Source organism: Elgaria multicarinata, chromosome 1 (genome assembly GCF_023053635.1).
Source record: "Elgaria multicarinata webbii isolate HBS135686 ecotype San Diego chromosome 1, rElgMul1.1.pri, whole genome shotgun sequence".
In the NCBI taxonomy this organism is placed as follows: domain Eukaryota; kingdom Metazoa; phylum Chordata; class Lepidosauria; order Squamata; family Anguidae; genus Elgaria; species Elgaria multicarinata.
This window is the reverse complement of record NC_086171.1, coordinates 24,000,082-24,023,983: the sequence shown is the minus strand read 5'-3', so window position 1 is coordinate 24,023,983 and position 23,902 is coordinate 24,000,082. Positions and strand designations below refer to the sequence as shown.

At 39.6% G+C, this 23,902-nt stretch overlaps 1 protein-coding gene across 1 annotated transcript in view; it reads left to right on the top strand.

Moving 5' to 3' along the window:
• Positions 1 to 23,902, top strand: part of TGFBR2 (transforming growth factor beta receptor 2) — a 59,419-nt gene that overhangs the window by 15,474 nt on the left and 20,043 nt on the right. The window contains exons 2-3 of the mRNA XM_063125028.1: positions 8,739 to 8,904; positions 12,331 to 12,521. Coding sequence (XP_062981098.1) covers positions 8,739 to 8,904; positions 12,331 to 12,521 — 357 coding nt within the window. The remainder of the gene's footprint in view (positions 1 to 8,738; positions 8,905 to 12,330; positions 12,522 to 23,902) is intronic.

Here is a 23,902-nt window from a genome sequence, read left to right as displayed (position 1 = left end):
GCTAACTTCTGGAAACAGCTCTTCATGAAATATCTACTATAATTGGAGCAGAAGTTAATGCAACCCCAGAATTAGCCCTTTTTCACATATTCAAAGATACCAATGAATTTTTACTAAGAAATAATTTAATAGGATTTTTGCTGGTAGCAGCCAAATTATTAATAGCCAGCTGCTGGAAAAATGCAACAGGACTGATGACACAAAAATGGTACAATATAGTATGGGAGCTTGGATTATCAGAAAAAACTAACACAAAGTAAGAGTGTCGAGGGGACAGGAAAAAAAGGGAATCATTCACTGCTGATTGGTGGGACTTTATTACATACACAAATCAAGGTGATGAAACAATACAAGTCCCAGCTGCCTTTCAAAATTTGTGGTTAGAATGAATAAAGGGGGGGGGGAGTATATTGATAACAAATTGAACTTACCTGTATGAGCTCAGTGCGTTTTTTGGTATATTTCTGTATCTTTCTTGCTGAAGTTGAAGAACATCATAACAAAATGCATTATATTATGTATGGTTTGGTATACTTACCCATGAATTGTTTGTAAAGTTGTTTTAATATTGAAATCCCCTCTACCATCTGCACAAAGATCCCAGTGTGAATAGGGGGAGGGTGCTAGTCTAACGGATTTAAAGTATGTCTGGATTGGTCATCCTCCATTATCAACTAAGATGGTTCTTCTGGGGAACATATGAGGCTCCTCATATTACTGGTGTTTTTCATATGTGCATGCTGGTCGTTCTTTCATCCATTTTTTTTGTGAACAAAGCAAGCCAAGAGACAGTCCAAAGAGATGGAAGGCAGAAACATGCCACATTGGTGTCCAAGAAAAGCTAACTTTGAAAAACAACATCCCAGTATGAAGTTAAACTAAATGTTACTGTACTCCAGAGTAAGTACGTATGACCCCGATTCAGGTCGGTACCAGGGTGGTGGGAGGGACAACGTTTTAAGTTTTTTGTCCTGAATTCCCCCCTCCCCATAGGGTGGTGGGTTAAAAAGAAAAAAAAATCTCCATTGACTCCAGAGCCTCAATGTGCTTTCCATACAAGCAGGTGTGTGGGTAGACTGCACAGGCTACCTCCCCTGACTTATGGTTGACCAATAGAACTTTTCAGGCCCTGTTCTTGCTGCATGTTTAGAATGCAGGCCAAACTTTGGGCATCCATGAAATTTTGAGTAATAAAGACCTGAAGACAGTTGCCACCTCCTTCCTCTGCCAACTCAGCAATCTCCCTACAGACCGTGGCATCTGAGGAGGGACAGTTTTGCTTGTCATTTTGACTGACAAGTGCCCATTATTAAACACAAATTTGACACTTGCTTTATGCTTTCCTTCTGTTTAACTACTATGCCCTGCATGGTGTTGATTCAGATTCTGTCAGATTGCTTAGAGGGCTAGCTTTTAAACAACAAAGAAAGGAAGTTTCTGATGTGACCAATGAGGCATAAAATAGGTTTGCTGATAACCAAACATATGGTTGATAAATTGCTATCTCCACATAAATTTCTTTCTCATGAAATCTGACACACCGTAGCATCGTATTTATACATTTCTAGGGAATGCTAAGACTCCAAAGTGCAAGTATTTTGTGGAAGATTTTCCTGAGAATAATGGAGGTCATATTAAAAGTTGGTTTATGTAAGTTCTGTGCTTCTCTTATGCCCGTAAGCCCTTTCCCCATTAATTTCAGATGGTAACATCTATCAAGGATGCAAATCTCAAGGTTTTAAAAATCTGTTCGTTTTGCGCTGTCAGGAAATACATGACAAACATAAGATAAATTTTAAACACAAAAATATTCAGATAAGTGTTTGTCCAAAAGGATTAAGATGATTGTGTGTGTTTGAAGGTAACTGATAGAAAAAAAATCTCCATTTTATAATTCAAGTCTTTACTCCAAATATTGTTTTTACAATGTCATCCACAAACATTGATTCAAAGAGGGGGGAAAGTATGTTTAGTCAGCAGATCTGTTAAGAAGAACTTGCATTAAAATGTGCTGACCGTGATGACTGAAATTTTCCTCTCTTTTAAAAATTTTTTTAGAGGCATTCTCAATTAGATACTTAAAAAAACTATACAGTTTCTTAATTATTCTCCCCAGCAAAGTGCATCTTGAATGTGCATTGAATTGTTTTCTAAGGCCCACTGGTCTAGGTTTGAACGTCATGCTGCACAATCTACGACATAGTTGATTGTGAGTTGTACTGTAAAGCTGAAGAGGCAGGCATGACAACCCATTGATTAGGTTCACACAATCACCACAGGTGTGCTGGAGGCCATTTTGAATATTCAACCCCCAGCAGAGGGTTGCCATGGTCAGTTGTCTTGTCCAAACCTGGACAGCATGGCATGTTTGGGGATGAAACAACCCTTAAATAACCTTGCAATAGGCCATGGATTATGGCTTAAATAAGCTATGATGGACTGTGTTGATCATGCGAACCAGCCCATTGTTTTTTTAAACAGATGGGTTGTCTTTATGTGTGAATAGCCCGTATATGTACAGCACAGCTTTCTCAAAATACTGCAGTGATGACTGTTAAACAATTTTTTGGTCAGAACTATAAATCATATGCATTTTATGACCTTTCATTATTATTATTTTTAAAAGAAAAACACCCCCACAGGAAATAAAGCATATACTCATACATTTTACTTGATGTTTGCAACAAAACCCAACAAAAGACAGGAAATTCAAATTCAAAGCTGAGATACCATCTTCAGTAAGGCTTGGATTGTTTTTGACTGAAACAAAAGCAATAATTCTTTTGTTGTATTTATTTGTTTTTATTCAGTATTGTATCCTATACTAAATATCCCTTACCTGTGCTGTGTTTGGGAGAAGTATACATGAATTATGTGGCCTGTTCTTCCCTAATATTCTAAATAAATAAATGCCCTCTTCTACTCTCATCTTCGGTGTATATTTTACCTTGTTCAAAAATATGAATATTGTGTATGGGTTTTGTGTGTTCTTCATATTTAGTAATTTGGAAAACATAACACAGTTGCAATTCTAAATACATTCAAAATGCAACTGAAGTAATTTGGACTAAAATCACAACTAAAGGATATAACTTTGTGGACCTTGTACAAAAGTCACTGTCTATTTGAGTCTAGCCACCGCTGTGTAGTATGTATAATTTATACATTTGAGGAAACCCCTAGTTGCCTCACCCTTGGCACCTGCACTATTGATGCAACATATCAGGATCTTTGAAATACTATAGTAAAAAAGTCAAGTTGGCTTTGTTTCATTAAGGCTCTAATCCTATACTTAACATAGTGGGATTTACTTCTAAATAGATGTATATTGATTATACTTCTAGTTATTATTTTTATAATTATTTTTGTTTATCCTCACAATTATTGTCAAATGTATTTATTCAGCAATGGTCAACATTCAGCAACCTCTTTTACTTCCATGGGGCTTTGAATGTTCTGTTTTCTGAAACATCATATACCCATTCCTCATTGGAAGATGCTTCTGGCACTCAGATTGTACCACACACATTTTTGGAGCAAAACTGGTGGTGCTTGCTTAGACATTTCCTTCCTGTTTTATTTAAGCATCTAAGAATAAACTCATGAACTCATAAACTAATTCTCCATTAAAAAAAATATGGGCATACCTACATGTGATCATATAAAATTTCCTCCCTCAGCTAACACATCATATAGAAGCTAACCAAACATACTCATCATAATCCCACTTTCAGATTATTTCATATGTAAAAAACGTAATATATAAATAAATAAAATGCCTATTAAAAACGAACCCCTTATATTATTCAACAAAGTCCTCAAGACTCGGGGCTCAGTTAGTTTTGTTAGGCAATGTAGCCCACAATTGGTGAACAGACTGGGTTCCCATGAATTGGAGTAGCCCTTAATTTGATACAGTGAAGTGTTCAAGCAAAGTTGCACAGCTGTCAGAGTTGGTTTCATTGTCTGAGTGAAGCCATGCCCACTGGCACCCCAGGCATGCCACTTCCCATGGTGAACCCCTATAGCACACAAGGGAGTCTCTGTCTACTCCATTCCTTTTATGGGGGTATACTACAGCAGTGGGGAGAGGGCTCTGTTCCTCAGGCTACCTCTCCCTTGGCTCTAAACTGTGTTGATTGCAAAGGTATGCATTGGCTAGGTAGTTCTGCCACCTAGTGACTGAAGGTGGTATTTCAGGCTTCAAACACTTAAGTTAATTAACATTAATTACTGCATTTAAAAAACTAAATGACTCTGAGATGCACACCCCCTAGGTCCCTTTAGTATGCATGTCATGTTTCTAGTATCTAGGTTTCACTATCTTGGTGCCATGGTGCTGACCAACAAACATCCATTTTTATTAAAATAGGCAGAGAAAGGGGTCATCATCCCAGAGAAGGTCCCACATCATCGGAGAAAACCTACACTGCCTGACGATTCCCATTTCCCAAATAGGAGCAACCCTTAGCAAGGTTTCTCCAGTTGATCTTAATGAGAGAGGGGGTAATTTTAGTGTGTTGCTGATAATACATAAAGACAATTGGACAGATCCATTTAACTTATTTTTAAAGTATGAGGTTGACAAATGTGAAATGTAAGCATTCCGTTGCAAATGAGTGATGTGCTGCTTGTCTATGTTCAGAAGTGTGTATGTTGCTAAGAGAACGTGAGTGTGTGTTCAAAACTGGCCTTTGAAATGCCACTGCTATGATACAGACACTTGTAACTTCCAGGGAAAGGAACAAAGGGGGGAACATGCCAAATAAATGATTTACTTTCCATGTGGGTAGTGTGATTTTTGTGGTTGCTTGGAGGTGGGGGTTTTTTCTTCTGAAAAATGTGCACCTCCTCCAGTAAAAATAAATAAACAGTTCTGTGTGTCTTAAAAAAACCTGAGCTAGCATTCTACTAAAGTTTTAGGACATCTTTTTTACTTGCACTATATTTAGTTACTTACTGTTATGCTCACCCACTTCAATTTGAATCAAAATAATAGTCATCTTTGACATGTTACCAGAGCACTAAAGGAGTAGAAAATGTAGGTTGTTTTTTCTGTAAATTGTGCTATTTTCCATGCCAGTGGCACACTAAAATTTCAAATGAAAAGGCTCCTGATTATCACATTTTCTTCCACAAGATGCAATTCCAATAATTCATAGAGAAGTGCACATGCAAACCTTTGCATCAGAATTGAAAATCCACATGAACTACCCAGGAGAGATCAATTAGCAAGTTCTGGCAGGGCCCAAGGAACTTGCTTATGGAGCATCTGGGAAAACATGAATGGATTTTGAAATGCAATAAGATATTTGCATATGCTTGCTTCCACCAAAATAATAATTCCAAAAATACTCATTTGTGTGCATGATCTCAGGCCAGAACTAGATATTATCTCTGAAAATGATTGCTCCCACACCCATATTTACTGGGAAAATATGGGTAGTGGCAGGCATTTGTAGGGTAGATTTGGTGGGTAGGAAGAAAAGGCTCTTAACCCTTTCTTTTCCCACTGATTCACTCCTGTAAATGACTAAATTAGAACAGTTCTCTTTCCTCTACCACCCTCCCCAGGCATTGCTTCTTGTTTTGAAGTCTAGCTGTGGGAAAATGAGCTAAAAGGGCTAAACATTCGGGAAAGGATTTGCAGGGGAAAATCTGTCAATGAGGGAAGGATTAAGCACCTCCAGCCCACCAATTTCCCCCTGCAAATAGCTCCCTAAGCCAGGGTTCTTCACTCCAAGGGCCTTTGGTGAATCCCAATCTCCTCATGTGTAGCTCTCCACTTCTCATTTGTTCATTTACACTCTACAGTTCTGCAGTAGCTGCTCACTTCTAGCTGGGGTTCTCTGGTTTTGCCTTGTTGTTTGCTTTAGCAGCCGGCTTCTGTGATCTGGGCTACTTGATGAGACTTTGAAGTGGGGAGTCAGGACACCTGCTGCTCATGAGTTGCTGGGGTTGGGGAAAGGGAAAATGCAGGAGCAATTGGCCAATTAGTTGTGGTGTAGGGGTAGAGTTCAAGAGCCAAAGAGCAACGTGATGGGCTAGCTACAGTGCACAAGTGCTGAAGGTGGAGGGAAAATTGAATATGTGGGCAAGAGGGCAAGAAACAGACCTGGAATGGGAGATTTTGCAGCACTGAGTAGAGCAGTCCACTTTCTCAGTGATGAGAAAAGGATCTGTCCCAATCTAAGCACCAAATTAGCTTGTCAGCATTTGCCTACCTGGTGACTGACTGCTGAGGTCTTGCTTGGATGCTGTGAAGGGGAATGATGAGCAGAGGTCCTCAAACACCTCCAAGCACCCATGGCCTAGGAAAGGCCTCCAAGTGGCCTCAGTGCTGGTGCCTTGAGCTAAAGTGGCTCCAGCTTAAAAAAGAGTGACGACCACTACCCTAAGCCCTGTATTAACTTTGCAAGATAAATGCCAGTTTGCCTCCTAAAGTGTTGCTTCATTCTCAGCATGACTTGTTTTTGCCTTGGTCAGTGTGAAGAATTTTTTCCATGCTGTTAGAGACCATGAGGACTTTCAGAATTATTTAAGAGGAAATTCCTTTTTCCAGTAACCATTCCAGAATAAAATAAAAGCTTTCTGCTCATTGAATCATTCTGCTGAAAGCTCCTGTCAAATTATACTCTTGTATCATTATGCAAACTTGTATTCAGTGGTAATAAGCTATTTCCTCTGTTCATTTGAAATAGGAATAGAACAAACCTAGTTTCTTCCATGGTTTTCTGGTAAAGCTTTGGGCATGCTGGTCAACAATTTATTCCCTATAGCAGTGTTTCTCTCTTTTTTTGAACTTTAGGTCTCTATTGTTATACTTGAGGAGAAGATAGACCTGCTTTCTAATGGGTGGTGGGAGTGATTTGAACACAAATTCACTGTCATGATACTAAAACAATCAGTACATTTTGAAGTATATGTTCATACAGCTTCCATCATACTTTAGAAGGCAAGTCTGTCTTCACCCTTAGAGCTAAACTAAACTTTCTTCTACCCGCACATAGCAGTGCTATGTGTGATTGGTTTATTTAATTCAGATTAAATACATGCAACCCCTATTCAGATTGGGACTATGCTGCTCTGGGAAAGGGAGTTTAAACTTTCCCTACCTAGCTGCATGCATCTTGAAATTCCACCCCTATCCCCCAGGGGTGGGGCAAAAAATAAAAACAACTCCATTGATTCCATAGTCACATTTGACCCATGAATGTTTGTGCTGAAATAAATTAATTATTGTTTTATGGTGCTACAATGCTCTTTCGTTGTTCACAATGGACATTAAAAAAGCCCTGTTATGATGTAATTTGAGCACAGCGGGTAAATTAAATGAACAGCACAAAGACTGTACCCAGGAGCTGGACCTAGCTGTAAATGTATTTAGCTGGGGTGGAGGGTTAGGGAATTTGACCTGAGGTAAAACGTCATTAGAGGTTGTAGCAGCAAGGAGCTTTTCTCCCTCCACCCATGTGGGCTACACACACGATTACTATTTGCATAATCCCCTGTGATGCAGTGTAGGTTGGTGTGTAGCCCGAACCCAGCACATGGGTTAGTGGGAGTGGTTTTGTACCCACCCTATAGCCCTTAACCAGATTTGGATGACACATCAACCCACGCTGCATCATGGGAGATTATGCAAATGATGATAGTGTGTGTGGCATGAGCATCGTCAGGAGAAGCCATGATGTCTTCTTTTCCCATCGCAGTCACCTGAACCCAGTCACCTGCTCTCAAGTCCTTAAGAATTGTCTTTTGAAAACTCCAAAGTAAATTTGTAAACTCTTATGTATAAAATATCCCTTTAATACCGTATTTCTTCAATTGTAAGACGCCATCGATTGTAAGACGCACACTAATTCCAGCACCACCAACAGAAAAAAAGCTTTGATTCTAACAATAATAATCACACCTGCGATTCTAAGATGCACCCCGTTTTTAGAGATGTTTATATGGGGAAAAAAGTGTGTCTTAGAATCGAAGAAATATGGTAAATTGCTTGTTAAATCGTTCATCTTGTCTCTAGCGTTGGTGCCCATCTCCCACCTAAGCCTTTTATAGCAGCTCCTAGAAGGTTTTAAAGTAAGAATTGGTGGCAGTGGGAAAGGGTCAACTTGTAGAACTCTGAGTTATAGTGGTAGAGATTTCCTTAGACCATGAAATATAAGCATTTGATATAAATAAACTCCATAGGTGGGATTCCCCAGTGAAGGAGCAATTTCCCTTTAGGTGGTGGCAATGCTGGGGAGAGGAAATCTTCCAGAAGGACTTACTCCCAAGTAAATATTCACAAGAATCAGCACAGTGATTAGGAGAAAGGAAGTGGTGGGGATTTAACAAAACCATTTCCCAATTAGGCCAATTTCATCCATTTTTAAAAAAGTCCAATCAGTTAATGCGCAGTCCTGGTTTGTAAATCTCTGGACTGGCCTAAGAAGTTAATGTAAACTATTTTACCCAGTTATCACCATCTTAGGTTGTTACAAGTTACTTCCAAATGTTTTGACTGCAACTCACATCAACCCTAGTCAGCATGGCCAGTGGTCAAGGATTATGGCATGGGATGGTCAAAGATGATAGTTTAAAACGTATGGAGTGTACCATTTTGGGGAAGGCTGAGACAGTTGATTTCCTTTATTTCTGTACGATCTGCTTCTACACAATGTGTGCTTATACACGATTGACATGCAAGTCTGATATACTTATTAATACATCATTTTTCTTTTTATTTACAGCTGAAGGTCATTTATCCAAAATGTTGGATGGTAAAATCAAACTTCCGGCACTTTGCAGATTTTGTGATGTTAAATTAACTAGCTGTAGAAATGAAGGTCATTGCTACAGCCGCTGCAACCTTACTGCTATCTGTGCTGACAAGAATGAAGTATGTGCAGCTGTTTGGTAAGTTTATTCTGACTAAACGCAAAGGTGTTCATTTGGTTCATAATTGCATCACTCCATTTATAAGTATATTTTAGTTAACAAGGCATAATCAGGACTTTAGGTACTCATTCCAAAACTTTGACTGTTGTCTGTACCATGGATTTGGATAACAGTGGAAGGCTGGTGGTTGTTGTTGTTTTTAAAAAAGTTGGATATGAAAAATGTGCTGCTTAAATCCCCCTGTTTTCTGATATATTTCATGTCATATGACTGCAGCAACCATAACATTATTAGACTGGAAACAGATTTGAGATTCCAGAATATGAATTACAGAAAAACAAAAGCTTTATTTCCATTCCTTTTTACATAATACATTGGTTTAGCATATATAACCCATAATCTAATTCTGCATGGTGGTAATTACCTTGTAAAATGAATGAAAATGATCCCAGTCCCCAGATCCTCATCTGCACCTGGTGTTTATATAAGAGGACCTCTGTATGCACAATTACTGAAGTGAGATCCTTGGATCCAACAACGCAAATTACCTTTTAGGAAGGCACAGAAGGGTTGGATGAACCCCTGGTAGGCCACAATATATGGCTGATGAGCTGAAGCTGGTTGCTGAGGGACTTTCTTCCTATTTTTAAGTTGTTGTTTTTTTTAAAAAAAACACACCCCTTTCCTCAGCATTTGGAGGAGCCCAGCTGTGAATGCCTATTGGAGACCATGTGACCTCACTCTCTCCTATAAGCATCCAGTTAGCATTCCTGGGCTCCTGAAAATGCCAAGGGTATTTTGAAAAAATAAAAAGAAAGAGACAAGACCACTCAACAGCTGGCTACATTTTAAAAGGTATGTGGAAAACCTGTTTCCAAGGAGGAAATTCTCCGAAACTCTCACCTCTCCCAGCCTCTTTTGACCGTGTTTTCATTTTTTCCCCACCCCCCACAAAATGCTGAAGATTGAATGGTCAAAATGCAGACAAATCTATCAAGGAATAAAGTTCTCTTTAGTGAAGGACTAGCAGATATGCCCGGCGTTGCTCGGGTCCATGAATAAAGTTTATAACATTTATTTGATATATAATAAATTTCTATGCAACTTATTCATCTTTCCCTTGGTTGGTTTTTTCAGTTTGGTTGAGTTAGTAAATTGTTTTGTTAGAATAAAAGGGAAATTGTGTTAATAAGAACTGTATTTTAAATTAGAGCTTCATGATAAACCACATTTCTTTGTTTTACCTGAAAAGCCTACACCTCCCATCATGCCTTGGCCAGAGCAGGGAGTTGTAGGCATATGCCTCGGTTTTTTATTAATTTCTTTAAATTTAAATTTCATGTTTTTAGATTTTCTAGTACATTGTACAGCCAGACCTTTCAGCGTGCCAAATTTCAGGTTTCTACCCAGCTTTGCTCGTGTCCCCTAAGATATATATGCCTGTGAGGTAATCATCTTAAAATAGCAGTTCAGTGGTAGGCCTGTGAGTTAACCTGTAAACAAATTGAATTCATTTCCACCCCCCTCTCTTACCTTCATGACAACCCTGCAAGGTAGGCCTGTCCTAGGCCTGTGAGGTAACTTTAAAACAAATTAAATTAGTTTCTTTTCTCTCTGTCTCTCTCTCTCACACCCTTAATGCTTGGCCAGGGCCTCCTTGAAGCTGTTGTCATGATTTTCCTTGTCTCCACAGAAAACAAAAACTCCAACTCCCAGTATGCCTTTTGCCCAGAGCTGCGACCTCCTTCCCTTCTGCTCCTGATGGGGCCTAGTAACTGAGGCAGCCAACCCAGGCGCTCTCACTTCAGGCCCAGGATGGCGAGCCACTTCCAGATGATGGCTCCAAAGCCTGATAAATCTTCCCTCCCACCCAAGTCATGCTGGGAGTTGTAGACTTAAGCCTAGTCCTGAATAATGCGTTAAATCTTTGAACACCATCTGATGTGTGGTGGAAGACAACAGGAGAGCAGGCCATCTTAGTTGTGGCACTCTGCTTATGGATTTCTTTTTCCCAGGCAGGCTTGCCTAGTGACTGCACTAATGGCTTTTAAGTGCCAAGAGATTTTTTTAAATATATATATTTTCCAAGGCCTTTTAACATGATGAGATTTGTTATGTTGGGGTTTTCCCCCCTGTTATAACTAAACCACAACATTCTAAGACAGATGCAAAAATTACTGAATAAAGTTTATGATTTTTATGTAAAAGCTTGACTTTACTATTGAAACAGAAGAGGGAATGGAGGAATGACTGACAGCTGAGGCTAGAATGGAATGCTGGGCGGAATTAGTGGCAGTTGGAGAAAGTCAGAAGGAGAAAAAAGACAGTTAACGAGAGGTCAGGAAAGTGGGGGCCGAGTTAGGACTGAGAGATATTGATGTCAGTACTACACCTCCCAGCATGCCTTTGGCGGCCCTCAGGTGCCCATGTCCTCTGAGAGGCGCTTTTCTCGTCATGGCTGATGCTGCACCTTGACACAGCATTGAGGAGTAGCATTGCCAAGAGTGGAGGTAAGCAGCTGTCAGTGGACGCGCAGAACTCCGGCCAAGTCCTGCTGGGAAAGCCTTAGCCGACATCAGGAGCCTGTTCTGAAGGGCTGGGACTGGGCCGGGCACTTGCCCCCTTTTGTCAGGCATGTTTCTGGGCATGTGCAGAGGGCTTCCCTTTCCTCCTTCCCTCTCCCTCTTAAGGGTGAGGGCTGGATGTGTGCTTCCGTCAGTTTCTGAGAACACTGATATCAGGACGGGGTACCTTTGAGCACGTCCAGAGTTCAGCCTCTGAAAGACATGCTGTTGTATCTAGTTATGATTTTAAAAACACACTTGGCAGGTGGGAAGAGGCACTGCAAATGGATGCAGCCCATTTATGTGGGTTGTTTCCTTTTATGTGGAATTGAGTTGACTGACTTTAGGAATCACAATGGCCACTAAAGGCCATTAAGTCTGGCCTCCTACATAAGGCTTGCTGGGAGTTCTGGCCAAGGCATGTTGGGAGTTGTAGGTATAAACCTAGGTTTTTATTAAATTCATTAAAAATACTTAAACCCCCCAAATTCATGTTTTTAGATTTTTTTCTGACCCATGTACACCTGTCTGGGTGAACAGCATTAAGGCAGTACCATATGTGGAAGTAGATAAACATTTAGGGACATACGTTAAACACACATACTTTCCACTTTATAGGTAGAGATGACACCATCTCCCCAATATGACATGTTTCAAATAATTTAATCCTGAGTCTTGCCACTGACATTATCCTAGCATAAATTTCAGAAAGGTTGTAGCAATGATATTTCAAAGCTTAAAGGAAATTTTGTTTTTGATACAGCAAAATTTGTTCATTCGTTCATTTATTAATTCTCCCTTTCACACACACACATAATCACACACATGTGTTATCTTCCTTCTTAATTAATTATTAATTCTTTTAATTATTCCTTTTTAGGAGAAAGAATGATGAAAACGTAACTTTAGAAACAATATGTCACGATCCCACATTAAAGCTCCATGGCCACAAATTGGATGACTTTGATTCAGATACATGTAAGATGAAAGAGAAGAAGGGAGATGGAGGTTTGCTGTTTATGTGCTCCTGCAAAGCAGAAGAATGCAATGATGAACTTATTTTTTCAGAACGTAAGTTGTGTTGAGGTTCCATTTTGTACATGTACCTCTGTTTCATGTTTTCTCCTTTTACCCTTGCACCGTGACTGCCAGGAAAAAACATGGTTTTGTTCTTTAGGATTTCCTCTGATTTAGGATTTCCTGTTTTGAAAATTATTGACCTTCCTTTGTCACAAGAAAAAAAAGGCCAGGACTGTTCCAGTGGGAACTGTATTGAGAAGTCTTTTTGTGTCACTTTCAAGGTTTGCACCTAATTTCGCTATAACAAGGTGGCTTTGAGTTCATCCTTCATCACGAGCAGCCAAACATCCATAGATACTATCTGTAGGAAGAGGGGGTTCAATCCTGTTACGAAATTCACTAAATTTTATTTATAAGAAAGAAAAGCTTTTTCAATAATTCATTTTGGGGCAGGGGAGAGGGGGACTTGTCCAATTGGGAGATTTCATTCTTAGAAATATGTCATTTTTTTTAGGGAATTGGGTGCACAGTATGAGCACATTGGTCACAGGCCCTGAGCTTATACCGCATGAATATTTCATTGTGAGTTTTCACAGTAAATAGAGATAAAACTGTCCTTGATGTGTGCTGTCCTGTTTGCCCAACCTGAAGTCTAACATTGATGTGAACTCTCCCATGCGACATTGTACCTTCTTTCCATATAATTCCAGATTGGTGGTAAAACATTTTAGGAGTGGGAGGTTTAATAACACACCTTTTACATTAGCTATTTTGAAATTATGTATTCATTTACTTACACATATGTTGCCGTCATGGAGTACAAGTCCCTGCCCCAAGAAGGTTGCAGTATAACATTTGACATGGGGGAAACAGGAAGAAGAGGGAAGTGAAGGCAAGTGTAAACAGAGAAAGAATATGTGAATACTTACGTGTTATGTGCTTAAGTGTAGTTACAACCTAAATTACAGCAGGGCATGGGAACTAAGGGGTTGTTCCCTCTAGAAAGGCTTTACAGAAAATACAGAGTTTGAGGAGAGATTTTCATTTATTTATTAGTATTTTTATACCACCTTTCTATTTAAAAATATATCAAGGTGGTGTGCAACAAATAAAAAGCAACATCATCATAAAAATGCTATAACCATCAATAAAATAACATTAAAAACATCAACACTGCTACAAATAATATAAAGGCCAAGATATATCTTGGCACCTTTTCTTAAAGCAGAGAGAGTGAAGACTGATCATAGCTCTGGAGAAAGTGCATTCCACGATTTGGGAGTAAGCCCTCTCAAGTGTACCTGTCAAATGGGCCTCTGAAAATGGCAATATCCTCTGAAGGACTTGTAATGCAGATCTTAATAAACAGACAGGTTCATAATGAGACAGGCAGTCCCTTAGTTAGCCAGCCCCTAAACCATTTAGAGCTTTAAAGTTTAAAACCAAGCTAGCCCAGGAAGCTGAAACTTACAGTGCGGTGGGGGAGGAACAAATCTAAGTTCTGCAGCCCTTCTTATTGCTAACAGGAATGGCAGGGGAGTTGTACTAGTGTATGCAAGTAAAACTAGCAAGCAGGAGGGAGAGAACTAGAATTGGAATAAGAAGCCAGAACAGGGAGTGTTGCAAAGGACCCGTACTCCAGGGACAAAAGAAACTGAACTAAAAGCAAGAAGTCTGGAAGCTGCATTGGTAATGGATCAGCTGAAAGAAATTGTTTATTGCCAGATCTTGGCTAAAGTAGGCCAATAGTCTAGACAACGTTTAGATGTCTGTGCTTTTCTGTGTTGCTTTCATAATTCTAATTGCTTCTATGGTTAACTACTAAAACTGTTTTGAAATCTTTTTACTCACCCCTAGAAATCTTATTACAAAAAGTATACTGTCAAACTACATTTGGTGCTGGTTTTAACTTCATCTGATGTCTTTATTTCCACCCGCACCTAATTGCCTTGCCATGCTATCCAGTAAAGAGAGTCAGATGTGTCAGTAAGCACATTGCAGAGGATAAAGGGCTGTTTTAGTAGGAAAGCCAAAATAAAGACATCCACTTGGTGGTAGTGGTGAGGACTGCAAGAGAGGAAGAGCAAATAGAGGGCTATGTTAGCTGGTTTACTAGCCTCCTCTCTCTTCCATGGTTCAGGCTATAGCCTGTGCAATCATAGGTGGCATCACACAGGTGTTCTGGGATGCAGTTCCCAGCATATGCAGCAGCAAGAGAGAAAGGGTGGAGTCACAAGAACATAAGAGCTATGCTGGATCAGACCAAGGGTCCATCTGGTCCAGCATTATGTTGACACAGTGGCCAACCAGCTGTCTGTGGGAAACCTATGAGTAGGACATCAGAGCAATAGTCTTCTGAGGAAGCAGGAGCTCTTTGGGTGGTGGCGGAGCTGGGGGAACATGGGCAGGGATGTGTCAGGATATAAGAACACAGAGAGAAGGGGATTGGGTAGAGTGAAGGCCGTAGAAGACTTCAAAGGAAAAGACAAGGGCCTTGTGCTGGATTCAGAAACACTCAGGAAGCCAGTATAGGGGCATTGTGTGATCAGAGCAACAAGAGAGATTAATGACTTTGGCAGCTGAGTGCTGGGTAAAAGTTGGGAACCAAGGTCAGGCAATGAAAGACCAGAGAAGACAATATTGGAGAAGCCAAATCCAGAGAAGACAGATGTACTCCTGGTCAGTCAAAGGGTAGATTGAGGAATAAGGACTCAACCTGTGATGGATGGGGTTACACTCCTCTTGAAGACTCAGGTTCATAGTTTGGGTTCAGTCCTGAACCTGAGTTTTCATCAGGGGGATAGAGAAGAAATGCTGTATTTTTGCAACATTGTAAATGAAGCAGCAGCACAAACTGGCAGCAGACAATATAGGAGCCAAAGGAGAAAGGAGCTAATGATAAAGTCAGGGCTTTGACTCTGTTTTGCAGGGTGAATGGTAAGATTGTATATGACAGGAAGTATATGATGAATGAAGCGTTTGGGAAGGAGAAATGAGAAATTCATCTGAAGCTTGAGATGAGGATGCAGATGAAGTAGACATTTTCAACATAAATGCAAAATTTAGGCTGTATATTGCATTGCGTCACAGAGATCTATTATTATTATTATTATTATTATTTATTTATTTATATAGCACCATTAATGTACATGGTGCTGTACAGAGTAAAACAATAAAAAGCAAGACCCTGCCACATAGGCTTACATTCTAATAATTGGGTTGGTTTTTTATGTTCCTTAACTGTACAGTTACACTTTACATTCCAGATAGCAAATGAAAGGGTATCAAAATCAGGAAGTGGGCAAGTATATTCCGGCTGCATCTTTCTACCACAACAGAGCTTGCCTTTTAAAAAAAATAATAATAATCAGGAAATGGGTTTAAGGGAGGATTGCCAGATTTACATAGACTGGTGTAAACTCACTACTTCAGATGTAGAATCCATGTCTTTACACAGCCAATAAATATACTTGATGAGCCTGCCTTAGGGAGATTTTGGCCTTGAGCTTTTCATTATTATTTTTTAAACTCACATTTTATCTTGTCTGCCTATTTAATGATGTCCATTATCTCAGTGCTGGCAGAGCAGTCAAGTAGATAATGTGCTAGTAGCTGACTCTAATGATTTCATTCATGCCTTGTTTACTGACTTCTATGAAAAAAATAAGTGGATAGGTGCTTACAGAAACCAATGAGAATTACAGCATTTTAAAATGTAGGCTTCAGCAACACTTTTCAAGTGGGGTATGTTGCTGTGTTGGCCTTCTGTGCAGAAACAATATAGCGACTTCATTGAAACACAGAGGACTTTAGGCTAATTGAGATAATTTCACTGAATTAAAGCCTGCTACAGTTGACAGACGCCTCTTCTATCACCTTGCCAACTTTCAGTGGTCAGATTCTAGTCAAGAGGTTGCTTTCTAGCTTAGTATGTTTTGTAAAAACAGCTTTACTAAACAACTGGGTTTCAGTTGTAATTGAAAACCTCCTGTAAGGAGCATTAGTTGTCCCATATGTGCCCCATGACCGTTTAGATCATTTGAAAATGAACTACTCCTGGTTCTGCCTGTGAAGAAGGTGTATAGAACAGGAACTCCAAATGAGATCTTCTTTCTAGGAAGTTCTTCCCAGTAAAGCTTGTCAAGCGCTAATATTGGTAACTGTTTCAGGAGGTTAATAAAAGTCTACCTGCCTTGCTTCTCTAGGTATTTGCAGCATTATTATTATTATTATTATTATTATTATTATTATTATTATTATTTATTTATTTATATAGCACCATCAATGTACATGGTGCTGTACAGAGTAAAACAGTAAATAGCAAGACCCTGCCGCATAGGCTTACAATCTAATAAAATCATAGTAAAACAATAGGGAGGGGAAGAGAATGCAAACAGGTACAGGGTAGGGTAAGCAGGCACAGGGTAGGGAAAAACTAACAGTAGAAAGTAACAGTAGAAGTCTGCACAACATCAAGTTTTAAAAGCTTTAGGAAAAAGAAAAGTTTTTAGTTGAGCTTTAAAAGCTGTGGTTGAACTTGTAGTTCTCAAATGTTCTGGAAGAGTGTTCCAGGCGTAAGTGGCAGCAGACGAAAATGGACGAAGCCGAGCAAGGGAAGTAGAGGCCCTTGGGCAGGCAAGAAACATGGCATCAGAGGAGCGAAGAGCACGAGCGGGGCAATAGTGTGAGATGAGAGAGGAGAGATAGGAAGGAGCTAGACCGTGAAAAGCTTTGAAGGTTAACAGGAGAAGTTTATATTGGATTCTGAAGTGAATTGGAAGCCAATGAAGAGATTTCAGAAGCGGAGTAACATGGTCGGAGCGGCGAGCTAAGAAGATGATCTTTGCGGCAGAGTGGTGAACAGAAACCAACGGACTGATGTGAGAAGAAGGAAGGCCAGAGAGAAGAAGGTTGCAGTAGTCCAACCGTGAAATAACCAGTGCATGAACAAGCGTCTTGGCAGAAGAGACAGACAAAAATGATCGAATTCTGGCAATATTATACAGGAAAAATCGACAAGATTTAGCTACTGCCTCAATATGAGGAATAAAGGAGAGCGAGGAGTCGAAGATAAAGCCAAGGCTACGAGCTTCCTTGACCGGAGTAAGCGTAACATCATTGACAGTAAGAGAGAATGAGAGATGAGGAGAAGGTTTAGGAGGAAAAACAAGCAATTCAGTCTTTGCCATGTTAAGCTTCAAGCGACGATGAAGCAGCCAAGCTGAGATATCTGAAAGACATGCCGAGATACGATCGTGAACATCAGGAGAAAGTTCCGGAGATGACAGATATAGTTGTGTATCATCGGCGTACAGATGATATTGGAGGCCATGAGATTGAATAAGCTTGCCCAAGGGCAACATGTATAAATATGCATGAATATAGTCTACTACAGAGCCAATCAGCTCACTAAATATAATTCTTCCTGCTGTTGTGTTTTTTCTTTTAATGTTGATGTGCTGCTATGTTGTTGCTGATTCCTTTTTAGTAGTCTTGATTATATGGATTTTAATGTTGAATTAGCAGGCAGTTTTATATTGGTTTGATTTTATTTGTAACTCAATTATTATTGTATGTTGTTTCAATATTTAAAAAAAAATTCTTGGAGGAAGCAAGCAATTAATAAATGATTGAAATGAACAAGCTGTTTCAACGTGACAAGCCAAAAGTAAATGGAACTGTCAAGTGTCATTTGTGGCTGATGGTGCCACAAATGTGATACATTTTTTTTTTTGCAAGTTCTTTAACATGGGAGTGATCTCTACCACTCCTGTTTTCTCATGAATGGATTAGACATTATATTCTCCCCACCCATCTACACACACACACACATGTGCAGTAAGCCTTATTCTTTTGCTTTATTTGTGCACTGAGCTTGTTAATGTGGGGCCTGCTCACTGCATGTTTGTTTTCCATGCTGTTTGCAGAATATCCCATGTGCTCACACTTCCTTCACACGTACAACGGACTATTATTGGATTTCGTGTTCTGTTGTACATTAGAAACCTCGTCCAGCAATGCTGATTACCATGAGTTGTCTCCGTTTCACTTGACTAATAGTAATTTTAATCACATATTAGTACCCATTGATCTGCACTCCAAAGTAACCGATATATTGTAGATTTTAGCTGGCTTCTTATAAATTAGTCACATTTGTACTTGTTTCTCCTTAAGCTATACCAGCTGAGTACAGTTGGCATCTTGGAGTTATTTCTTGCCTTGATGCTTACAAAATTTGTTACAGGAATGCACGGAAAGCTGTGTATCCATTTCCATTAAGCACACTTTGTTCTGTAGAAGTGCCATAGACACTATTACTCTAAAGTGAGAACCTACATCTTTTCTTGGAAACGCTTCAGTAGATCATCCAATGTAACTCCACCATAAAAAAGGGTGTTGTACATCTAAAAGTGGCCCTGTCACACACCTGTCCAACATTTATATGAAAACTATTAATGAAATGACCAGCATATGTATTTAGAGTACAGCCCCTTACTTTGTAGGTCTTGACAGTCAATAAAAGTGTCCCCTTACTTTGTAGGGTATTTGAGGTATAAGGGTATTTGAAAATAATGTCGTGGACCTGAGTTCAGCCTGGGGGATTGAGCCTGCTTAGGTTTGATAGGCAGCTAGAAAAAGCCTGAGTTGAACTATAATCAACAATAATGTCCACCAACCAGGTCAGGCTTCATCTTGCATCCTGCATATATATGCATTGTTCAGAGGGAAATGGTAATATATTGCAATTTGAGTAGTGATTCCAAAAGACCTCCAGGATCATTTTCTATTGTGTACTGCAGCTCTGGTTCACATTCCCCTTTAGATTTCCCCTTCCTTCCCATCCCCCGCCCCCACCTCCAAAGCAACCCTGCTTATTAGCGCAGTGGTCTAGCATACCTCATTGTGTTTTCCACCTCTAATCTGGGCATGTTTTAAACTTTGCTGTCATGAAATGTCTCCTCTAAGAAAATTGAAATGTGGAGTAGGGTGTCTATCTCTCCAAACATAGTGGATTGTCTAGTTAGGGCATGTTCAAGTGAAATCCAAAACTTCCTTTTGTAACACTTTCATTCCATACACAACTGATGCATTGTCATTCTCTTTTTTATTATTGTGGATTAGTGTTGCTTTTAAATGAAAACAGCCCCTCTGGGTTATTTGCCTGGTTAGCCATGGCAGGAAGACAAACGATTTTTACAGTATCAGACATGCGGTTTCCTGTCTGTGTTTAACTCTGAGCAGAACATCATGGCCAGCTGGTCCAGTGCTCCTCCAGACAACTAGATAATAGCCTGTAATAATTTTGTATTTTGGACTGTCATCCAGATGCACCCTTCATGTGGCTCTTGTCCCATGTATGCAGGCTGTTGCTGCTTGTTTAGTGGAGTGTGGATTTTCTTGTATGTTTATGGAGATGTTTTTTCTGCCCTATTTAATTTAGCTAAGAGTGATCCATTTGTTTTGGCTATAGCTTACAGATGTCGGCAAAGTGAGTTGCACTGATGTGAATGTATTTTGAATCAAGGTGCATTTTAACTGTTAATTTGTTTTTATTTACCATAAGTTGTAAATGCCAAACTGTTGAAGACGTATTGAAATGCTGATTTATTTGTAGAAAGACATGTTTGTTTTGGGTTTAAAGACAAGAAATCACGAATGCAACAGCAGGTTCTAATTTCTCAGAGTGACTAGACACTAGCTTCTAATAAAATAGCTCTTAGCTACAGGCAAGTTAGTTTAAGGAACTGTCGGCCTTAATCTTGTGAAAGCTGAGATTGCTAACCTAAGTCTCTAAAGGCACATTTCTCCCTATTTACATATGATTGGTCAGTAATGGTAGTTATTGAGAGCCCCCATGGAACCTACATCTGAAAAAATTTGCAATGGTTAGAATTAAACCTTTGCAAATCTCTTGTGAATTTTTTATTTTTTAATTTTAGACCTGCCACGTTTTCGTTGGTTGGGGAAACACTGGAACTCAGTGTGTGCCTAAGGAAATGGATATGATTCATTCTGATAACTCAATCTTTGAATCATACTCTGAGTCAGAGAGAAATGTTCTTTTAACTTGCACGATCACTTGAAATTAAATGTTGTCGAAGTGTATGTGATTGTCTGCAGGGGACTCTTTTGGGGAAACTGATTTGAGAATGAGTAGCATATGGCACTTAGGTTATGGTCCCTCTTTGCCAAACAAAATTGTGGCAGGCTGGCAAGTAAACTGGAACTTTGAGTGTGATGGTGGTGGTGGGGAAGTCTCTTAAAGCAAAATATGCCAGTGTTGTTTCAGTTATTCTTGTAACTATTTGAATAGCACTAGTAAAGAGACCTTTTTTCTTTCTTTCTTTACTTTTCTGTTGTTGTTTTGTTTTGGTTGGGGGAGAAAAATTCCCTCCAAACCGGGGGGGGGGGGGGAGGAAAAGAAGCAAAACAGTCAAAAAATGATACCTGGGGTTCTATCTGGTATTGTAAAAATAATAGAAGTTTCTACAGAAACACTTGTAGTGCTCACACTGGAGGACACATTTGATTGTCTTAAGTCTGTATTTTTTATTTTGTATTTTGTATATTTCTTTAGTTAACTGGTAGATTGTTAGACTATTGGAAGGTTCTTATTGTCTCATTTTCCCAATTTCTTCCACGTGTTTCTACCCACCATGAATTAAAGATGCAACATTCTCTTATTTCCCAAGGCAGGGGTGTGGTGTTAAGATCAGTAGTAGCAGTAGTAGTAGTGCATTGATGCTAAGCTCATATGATTAAAATTTATATGCATATCTATATAAGTAATAACTGCAGTTCAGGAAAATTACATTTATCTAGAGCATTACCATTTCAGAATTAGTATGAGAATGGGTTGCAATTTTTCCATAGAATGATAGAAAGTCAGGGAGAAGGGAAGAGATGCCTAGAGTTTTCCCTTTTGTTTTAGGCTGAAACTATATGTCACACATTAACTACGTGGCAAGCAGCCCCCTTTCTAGTTTTTGTTTATTTTAAAGTAAGTGTAGTAGCCCCAACCTAGGATTGCAAAGTGGACTGGTTTAACTTAGCCATGGCACCACCATCTCAGTCATCCCTGCACATGAATATAATTACTGATAGTAGAAAGAAATTATTGATAGTTACTGTCAGTAACTGCCAGGTGTGTGGTTTGAGAGGTGGATTGCAGCTGGGGAGGGAAGGATTAAACCTCACCTAATCATGCTGCAGTCCCAGGTTGGATTGGGAGCCCTGGGTTTACTTTAGAGTAAATGAAAAGCTAAAAAGAAGTGGCTTGCTACATAGGTAACATAAAATACAGTTTGACCCTTAGTTTTCTACATGGGAGAGGGGCTGATATGGGGAATTCCCAAACATATGATCAGTAAAACATGTGATTTCTAGCTTGCTCTCTGAATTACTTCAGTCTGAAAGGGGCATGCCATGTGACTTTTCTGAATGTGTAGGTCAATTCAAAGTCTTGTTTGTGGTCATGGATGTGCGCATACCCAGCACACCCTAATGACTCAAGCAATAAGTGCCAGATTGAGGGGGTCATTGGGTAAAAATCCAGAAGGTGATCCAGACATAGTGGGAATGGTCTTCTGGCTGTCCTCTGGCTGCTCTGCTGCCACTGCCCCCCAGCCCCGCAATGCACGCTGTTGCTCCCAGTAGCAGGTACGAAAAGGAATTGCTCTGCTGGGAGCCTCTGCGAGCCACACTTCAAAGAGGTCAGGAGGAGGGTCCCCGGAGGCTAATATCACCTCATAAGCTCCTCCTCCAGCCAGTATTACCACAAAGCCCCACCAATGCTGGGACTTGAGGAGTGTTTCTTCATTCTCTGCAGTGGCCCTCCCGTGGTCAGACAAGCCAAATGCAGAAAAGGACATCAGTGTCTACACTGTTTAATAAATGAATGAATAAAAACAATGTCCTTTATGACTGTGAATTCAATAAATGTTTGCCTTTAAAAATATATATAATAAAATTCCCTGGGTGCACACCCTAATGAAATCTGCTACATGTGCCTATGTTTGTGGTGTTGCTTGGAAATCAACTTTGTATAGATATCTCAGATGACCCAGAGAAATTATATTTTAAAACAATTTGCTGCATTGTTGTGCAAACTGCCTACATACTAAACTTAATTGGTCCAAATGCGTTACTCATTTGTAGTTGTTAACCCATTTAGTTAAATAAATTACTGCCATTTAGTTTTAAAAAATGTTGCCTAAGTATTGATTGATTTTCTGTAATTCTACAGAATGCAATTCATCCCCAGAGTGATGTGTTCTTTCTTTCATTGGATGCAGCTAACATGAACAACAGCTCAGGCCTAGAAACTCAAAGGGTTAGAAAGGCAAAAGTCAAGGAAGTGGCAACAGGAAAAGAATTTAAATAATTTCCTGTGCACTATAGTTCTGAAGTCACTCTTGGAGTTTTGTTTAACCTGGCCACATAGATTTCAGGCCAGTTCACACAATCACAGTGGCTTAAACAAGCCACAGTGGCATGTTTAAGCTGCAGCATGTGCTGGGTGTGATTTAAATAATCGCCTTCAAATAACCTATTTGAGGGTGAATTTAAACCACTCTCAAATAACGCATGGTCTGTTGTTGGGTTATTTGATGGCTGTTTAGTTCTCCAACAAGCCATGCCAGGTTTGACGGCACGGCAAGATGAACCCAGGCAGTGATTATTGAGATCATGCCTGGCGTGCACCATTGCTCGCTTAAGCTGCAGTGATCATGCTAACCAGGTCAATGAGAGGAGAATGCATGTACTACAGTTCTAGAATTAATAATTTCCAAAATAACAGATACATAGGAGATATTTAAGAAAGGTTAATAGTAGCATAGTGAAACAGAAAGCTAGGGAGAAATAAGGGGGCTCAAATTAAAGCTCATGGGAATATTTGCTATCTTGTAGATGATGGACTGAGGTATTTTCATCAGCTTTAACTGCCCGTGCACTATTAGGATTGATGGTCCTACTATCTGCAGTTAACAAAAGAGATGTTGCTGAGTTTCATATTTCCTTGTTTTGTAATCCTTATCTCAACTTCAATGTGTACAAGTAATTTTATGTATTTTGACTATTTATGAAGTCCCACTATCAAAATCCCCAGGGAGACCTTCCAAAAACACTACTTACTTCCCCCTCCAGCATTCTGAACCCTTACAACGATATTCCTAATACAATACATGAATACTCCTAATTAAGCAATGTGTCAGTTCTGTAATTCCAAAAATATTGTCTGGGGTGCCATGAGAAATTAATTAGGGATTAGCTGCAAGCCCAAAGCTCCTAGCCACCAAGAGGAGGTTGCCTGCAGGGGCTTCACATGTTTCATTACTTTGGCTTTGCCTCCTTTTGATAGGCCAGGATACACTGTACTTTGCACAATGCATAGTTAAAACTATAGAATTCACTTCCAAATGATGTTGGGA